Source organism: Erinaceus europaeus, chromosome 10, assembly GCF_950295315.1.
Source record: "Erinaceus europaeus chromosome 10, mEriEur2.1, whole genome shotgun sequence".
NCBI lineage: Eukaryota > Metazoa > Chordata > Mammalia > Eulipotyphla > Erinaceidae > Erinaceus > Erinaceus europaeus.
The window spans coordinates 20205096-20212725 of record NC_080171.1 but is presented as its reverse complement, the minus strand read 5'-3'; the positions used below and the strand labels follow the sequence as shown (position 1 = coordinate 20212725).

General features: G+C 41.2%; 1 protein-coding gene across 1 annotated transcript; it reads left to right on the top strand.

Moving 5' to 3' along the window:
* The first annotated feature begins 2694 nt into the window (after positions 1–2694).
* TMEM215 (transmembrane protein 215) lies at positions 2695–4643 on the top strand. Its single transcript, XM_007522878.3, has 2 exons — positions 2695–2858; positions 3102–4643. The coding sequence occupies exon 2, from the start codon at positions 3166–3168 to the stop codon at positions 3871–3873; it is 708 nt and encodes a 235-aa protein (XP_007522940.1). The 5' UTR covers positions 2695–2858; positions 3102–3165; the 3' UTR covers positions 3874–4643.
* Positions 4644–7630: the final 2987 nt, after the last annotated feature.

The following is a 7630-nucleotide window of genomic DNA, read 5'->3' as shown; positions in this document are numbered from 1 at the left end:
TCTCTGTCCTATCCAACAACAATGACATCAATAACAACAACAACAATAACTACAACAACCATGAAAAACCAGAAGACAACAAAAAAAAGGCATGAAAAAAGGGCAACAAAAGGGAAAATAAATAAATATATAAAAAAAAGAAAGTAGAGGGAGTCGGGCTGTAGCGCAGCGGGTTAAGCGCAGGTGGCGCAAAGCACAAGGACTGGCATAAGGATCCCGGTTCGAACCCCGGCTCCCCACCTGCAGGGGAGTCGCTTCACAGGCGGTGAAGCAGGTCTGCAGGTGTCTATCTTTCTCTCCTCTCTGTCTTCCCCTCCTCTCTCCATTTCTCTCTGTCCTATCCAACAACAACAACAACAATAATAACTACAACAATAAAACAACAAGGGCAACAAAAGGGAATAAATAAATAAAATAAATATAAAAAAAAAAGAAAGTAGTTTATAAAGCAGTCTGAGTGGCCAGAAAACTAGGAGGTAAATCACATGTAATTTGAGGTTAATTACAAGTAAATAGAATAGAATGAGGTGAGTAAAGGCAGTGGAAGAGAAGGCTTCAAAAAAAATAAACAGGTCTCATTGTTGTAACACACTGCTAGTAGTTTTCCCAATTGCATTTCCTCCCTTTTCTTGGCTAACAAACGTGTGTGTGTGTGTGTGTGTGTGTGTGTTTATTTTTCAGGATGACAATAAATTTTTCCCTCTTCCAAAAAAACTTTGAGTTTCTAGGATCCCTTTGCAACTAGCAGTGATCCACATGACATCCTTCTGGTCAAGTATAAGCAGATTTCCATCTCTGTAGGGAAAGTATTGTCCTGATACAAATGATCTAACATTTGATACCTTACTTTTGTCCTATCTCCTGAAACAATGATTCTATGTCCAGAAATAGAGAAGCTAGTTAATTAGTGCAAAAGATACAAACTGTTGATGATGGATAGATTGTAGATTGGTGGTCTGATTCCTTAACTTCCAAAACCAAGCAAATGAGTGTCTTGGGAATCGATTTTGATTCCTACTGACATCTCAATTTCTTTTATCCAAAATACTTGATTCTACCTTTAAATGGCTTTCAAAGAGCCTTTCTCCTAACTACTGCTGCAAGTCCAGCAATGTTAAAAAAAAAAAAAAAGTTCAGGCTTACTGAACTGCCATCTTCTCAGTTCTCCCAACTTCTATTTTGTTTTTTAGATTTTATTTATTTATTCATGAGATAGAAGGAAAGAGAGAGAAAGAACCAGGTGTCACTCTGGTAGATGTGCTGCTGGATACTGAACTCAGGATCTCATGCTTGAAAGTCCAATGCTTTGTCCACTGAGGCACCTCCCAGACCACTTCCTCCTACTTAACCCTTCCAACCTGTCCTCTAACCTGCTGTCACCATCTGTCAAAATGGAATGCTTGTGTATTGATCCCTGATTAATACATTCCTATGGTACTTTGGCCCCTCCTGGACACAGGCAGGCACTTTATGAATTACCTCCTGTTTTCCACTGGTTGTGACTCTGCAAATACATGTTGCACCCACTTTGTGAACAGGGATCATGTGCCTACCATGGTGTTAGAAATTTAACATTTGTTTAATACTCCTGGTATCTCTTTATATGTTTAGTAGTAATATTCTCATCTCACAGATGGGCTAATTAACTCTCAGGTTAAATCACTTACTCAAAAGCATACAACCAGCTGGCCTGGATAAGGCCTGGATGTCGAATTCTTTCCAAGGTAATTCCTTGACTTGAAAGATCAGAACTCCAGTCTCTCCATCTACTTTGTGTTCCTCGCCATTCCCCATCTGCCCAAATTGGCAGCCTTGTTAAAGAATCACACAGCCAAAGCCAGTCTTGCACCGGCTCCTCTCCAGTTTAGAAAAGTTCACCCTCAGCAGCTGACATGAGCTCTCCACACCCGCTTCAGCAAAGACAAAGAAAGCCTTGCCCCAAGTCGGAGTTACAAGGTGGATGGGAACCTGACACTCGCGTCAAGGTGCCTCCTACTCTAGAGCCAAATGTTGGGTGCCCGGTGCAGGCACTTTGGGATCAGGGGAGACCTAGAACCCTTAGTCTTGACTGTTTCTATAGCGTGTTGAAGCCAGTACCGCCCTCCAAAGCCACACCCCTCCAGGGACCAGAACTACAGTTCCCCAAGAACTGCGGGGCACCCACAGCCTAAGGGGCTGCCCTGTTAACCTCGGGGCTGACTCCCTGTTATCCGCTGGGTCCTGCTGCCCAGAGTTATAATTTGGAGCAAAGTGTCTAGGTCCCCAAAGGACACCTCCAGGGCTGGGACTAGATGCCCAGTCTGCCCCATGAGCTGAGTTCCGACAGCCTAGTGTTCCCCCAAATCTTTCCTGCGCGTAAGAAGCCGGCGGGACGATCACCCTGCTCAACCCTCCCTGGGGGCGACCGGGTACTCCCAGTGAGCCGCCACTATCCCCTAAACAGCACTGTTGTCCCGGTGGCCTCTCTGCGCGGGGTCTGGCCCCCTCGCGCCCCCGCGCGTCCAGTGCGGTTTCTGAGCCTCCTCTGCCAGTGATGTAAAGAGGCCAGACTCGCCAGCTTTCCCTCCTTCCCAGACTAAGTCCTACCTCCCTCCAGCGCCGCGCTCCAGCGCTCCAGCGCTCCGCGCAGACCGGCGCCCGGCTGAACCGGGGCTCTGCCTTGCCAGCCCTGAGGACCGACGGCCACCGTAGACAAAGGCTTGCTCCCACGTCCACCTCCTGGATACAGTCAGGTGGAAAAATCAAGTTCTCCTTCCAGAAACAAGAGAGAGAGCCGAGGGGACAGCTGCTGTGGAGGTTTCTAAGGAGACTCAGATTGGCTTCTTTCCCTGCTCCCTGGAGACGGCAGGAAACCTCAGGTACCTGGGTGACCCCAGCTGGAGGGTTGTGTATTATGAGAGGAAAAAACAGAGGTTGCAATAGCAAGAGAAAGGCAGGTAATAAGGCAGACGGAGAGATAGAAACAGAGGGAGAGATAGAAGTAGAGAGAGAGAAGAGTAGGCAAGATTTAGTGGATGAGAAATTGACTTGGCTTTCTTTCTTTCTTTCTTCCTTCTTTCCTTCCTTTCTTTTTTAACCCACTGTGGTTTCCCCTATGACAGAAGAGAAGAGAGCAACACTGCTACTTGGTCGGCAAGCAGCCCCCCGAGCTGGATGGAATGAAAGATGCGGCCTGATGACATTAACCCGAGGACTGGACTGGTGGTGGCCCTGGTCAGTGTCTTCTTGGTCTTTGGATTCATGTTCACTGTCTCCGGGATGAAAGGAGAGACTCTGGGAAACATCCCACTCCTGGCCATCGGGCCGGCCATCTGCCTGCCGGGCATTGCAGCCATTGCCTTGGCCAGGAAAACCGAGGGGTGCACCAAGTGGCCTGAGAACGAGCTGCTGTGGGTCCGCAAGCTGCCCTGCTTCCGAAAGCCCAAGGACAAGGAGGTGGTGGAGCTACTGAGGACCCCTTCAGATCTGGAGTCCGGCAAAGGGAGCTCTGATGAGCTGGCGAAGAAGGCCAGCCTCAGAGGGAAGCTTCCCACCCAGGGGCAGAATGAAGTACCTATAGCCAGCTCCATCACCACCCCCACGCCCACAGAAGAAGGAGAATGCCAGAGCCTCGTCCAGAGCGGCCATCGGGAGGAGACATCCAGATACCTGGACGGCTACTGTCCCTCTGCCAGTTCCCTCGCCTACAGTGCCTTGGACGCCAAGTGCTCAGCCTGGGACAGGTCTGATTGCCCTGAGCCCGAGGACAGCATCTTCTTTGTGCCCCAGGACAGTATCATCGTTTGCTCGTACAAGCAGAACAGCCCCTATGACAGATACTGTTGTTACATCAATCAAAGTCAAGGCAGGTGGGACCATGAGACAATAGTCTAGGTTTTGCAAACAGGAATGGCTGTACTGATAGAAACATGACTACACTCAGCTCTCAGTGGAATGAAACTGCCCTGCTCCAACAACCTTCCCACTGTTAGAAAGTGACTGGTATGTGATGGATGTGCTAACCTCCAGTGCCTGAGAGCTGTGTAAATAAGCATGTTGGGGACACATTCTAGGGAAAGTTGATGAGGGTTAAGGACACTGGAAGAGACAGTGGATAAGAGAGGAAACAGTTACAATTGCTTCTGAACAATTTAGATCATGTTAATTTTTTTTTTTCAACTACCCCAGATGTCCTACCCAGCACCTGCTGAAAGCAGATAAATCTAGACTGGGCTGTATATACCAGGCATGAAATGATACATGGATTACCCATAGGGAAGCAGCTGCCTTAGGTCTGCAGAAATTGAAAGCAAAAGTGATCTAATGCCTCATTATATGGAATGGTTTTTGTCTGGCAAAAGGCTTTTCACACTTAGTGTTTACTAGGGACAAAAATCAAGATAAGAATTAACTACATCCCTCCTTAACTGGGGTAGTTTTTGGAGCAAGAGAAGTTAAAGACAGCCAAATTATGTAATTGAGTTTTATGGTATTCTCCTCTGACAGGTCCAGGAATCTCAAATAAAGTGAAATAACTATGACTAGCTGTGTAAAATTTTAATATTTTTAGTTGACTGTGTTGCTTCTTAAGCTCTTTATTTCAGTTTATGTTCTGGGTCTTTATCCACAGTTTTTTTCTTAATATTTACTGCCATTCTTGTGTGATTTCCTCATTATGTACAAAAATGATTTTATGTAATATTTTCATAGATTAGAATTTCTTTTCATCAAGTTATAGTGAACTTTACATATATGTACTAGTGTCTTTAATACTTTGAGGAGACATGTTCTGGTGATTTATCCCTATAAACCTTTTAAAATCTGAAGACTATAAAATATTGTGCTTCATGCAGGTTTTATGTGAAATGTAGTGGTTAGACTTATGGAAATGTCATTATTTGTACTTCTATTCAATATTCCCCATAAACTGTAAATGCTGATGAGACAAAAGTGATTCTACCAGATTTAACTAATTCAGTTTTCTTTAAGTTCCCCTAATCCATGAACATTACATGAGAAAAAGTCTATTTTATAGCTAACTCTTGTTGCTTAGGAAAGAAAAATCACAGTGGGATCCCAAAATGCTCAGTCACTTACTCAACTTTTAACAGGCAAGAAGGCTAATCAGCCAGATGCCATTTGATCCCTCCTGAAGGTCTAAATATATATATATATATATATACATATATATATATATATATATATATCATCTAGAAAATCAGTGTGATTTTCATCCTTCTAGAATGTTGATTTGTTTTTAAAAATCCAGTAGTTTCCAACACTTTCTTCCAAAAGGGGAACTGAGGACAAAATTTGCAGCATATCTCTTGTGCATCTCAGACTCAGCTCTGATATACAGTAAGTGTAACAAATATTCTGTCTTAAGAATCAGTTATTCTGCCCTTACAAATCACAACTTTTAAATCAAGTTCAATATAGAAAAGTATGTGACTTTTTTTAAGTAGAACATAAATGCCAGAAAGTAAGATGTGTGATCCTGGGCAAAATTTATCTTCTTGTACCTCAGTTCCCTGAAATGGGATTAACAGGCTAATTTTCATGAACATTCTCAACTTTAATATCCTATGAAATCATGTCAAAGACACTATATATGTTTCCATGAAATAAATTAAAGTAACAATGCATGCCACCATTAATGACATTCATGACAACAATTATGCAACATGGACTGAATTCTTACTACTATTCAAGAGAATTTTGTAGATGAATAAAAGCATATTGGTTTTTTTCCAAAATATTATTTATACAACAAAGTAAATTTCTGGGAATAAAGTGAAAATGTTATGAGCAGAATGCTTTGAAGAGAAATTTTTAAGTTGGTATAGCCCCAAATAATCTCTAACCCATACCCTTACACTAAATATAATTTACTTTGGATTTGGAGTGGGAGAAATAGTTTCCTGAAATCATAGTACCTCTTAATAAAAAGAAAAGAAGAAAATCTAATTTCAATGAAATGAATTATTAGATCACTCTCAATAATAAAAAACAAAATTGTTTGCCTCTAAAGACAGAGGAGAGGTAAGAGTACACATGAGAGAGAAAGGCTTGCTCAGCAATATTTACACTGGCTCTAAAAAGAGATTCTTGCTGTGCCTGATATGTTTTAGGATTTGGAAGAATTAATTTCTGATTTCTTGGAACTAATTCAAATGATTTTATCTCTTTCTTTCTGACACACACACACACACACACACACACACACACACACACTAATTGCCAAGTCCAAAGTAAACTATTAACTTTAAAGTTATAAGGTATCTCTGCTTTCAAGTTTTATCTCAGAAGAAACTTCAGGTTTCTTCCATCTGCCTCTTTAAGATACTTAAGAAATCTAAATATACATTTGAGAGAACTTTCTGCAGTGCTAAAACAATGTTTTGTAAATACTGACCTGGGAGGCTTACATTTTATCACAAGTAATAAAATGTTAGATTGAGGGTTGGCAAAAGAGTTCACTTGGATAATGCACAACCTAAGTTCAAGCCTTGGCCCCATTACATTAAAGGAAGCTTCAGTGATGTGGTTTCTCCCGTCCACCCCCACCCCCTGCTTTGCTGTCTCTATTTGAAAAAGCCAACCTGAAGCAGTGAAGATCCAGTTTGGAAGGAAAAAAAGGAACAGGAACAGAAGAGAAAAGTGTTGGAGTCCTCTAGATGAATGTGGAATAGCTTATCCCAGTTAACGGTTCTAACATTATTAATGTTGACATAACAGACATGAGCACTGTTCCTAGTACCCTTTAAGAGCTTTCAAACAAATGTAAATGTAAGACAGCATCAGTTTCCTTTATTTTGGAATTAATCCAAATGTCATTTCAACTTAATTTTAAACAGGAATTTCATTTTTCCAAACTTTGCCATCTCTATATTCCTATTTATTATGCATATGGTTTCTTTTTCCCAAAATTATTTCTTGATTCCAAAGTGTTAATTCAGCCAATATTCCCAAGATGGGGCATATTTAGACAAATTTTTTTTTTGTAGACAAATGTTTTAAGATTGAGTTTCTATTGCAATCATCTTGGCCCAAAAAAAGGAAAAAAAGAAAGAAAGAAGAAGGAAGGAAGGAAGGAAGGAAGGAAGGAAGAAAGAAAGAAAGAAAGAAAGAAAGAAAGAAAGAAAGAAAGAAAGAATCCAGATATAGTTAAGTCTAGGCTTTTTTCAAATCCCAGCTCCTTTGAAAATGTTATATCAGGACAGGGGTAGCTAGCATAATGGCTATGCAAAGAGACTTCCAAACCTGAGGCTCCAAAATTCTGGGTCCTATTCCCCCCACCACTATAAGGCAGAGCTGAGCAGTGTTATCTTAAAAAAAAAATCAATGCTATTAAATCACAATTTTCCTAAACTATCTCACTTATACTTTGAATATGTTTTCACTACTGTGGATATTGATATCCATGACTATCAAGGAAGGAAAATTCATTATTTTTAATGTTTTCTTTTCTACAATATCCAAACTCTACTTATTTATTCATATCTCCATTCTGCTATATAGCATGATTTACTCGGTGAATTCACTATTATTATTATTAGTCTATATTAATATTGTTTTATAAAATTAAAGAAAATCCACAGCCCCACTATCCCAACAGAACAACTAAATTTTCATGTTAACACATTGTCTC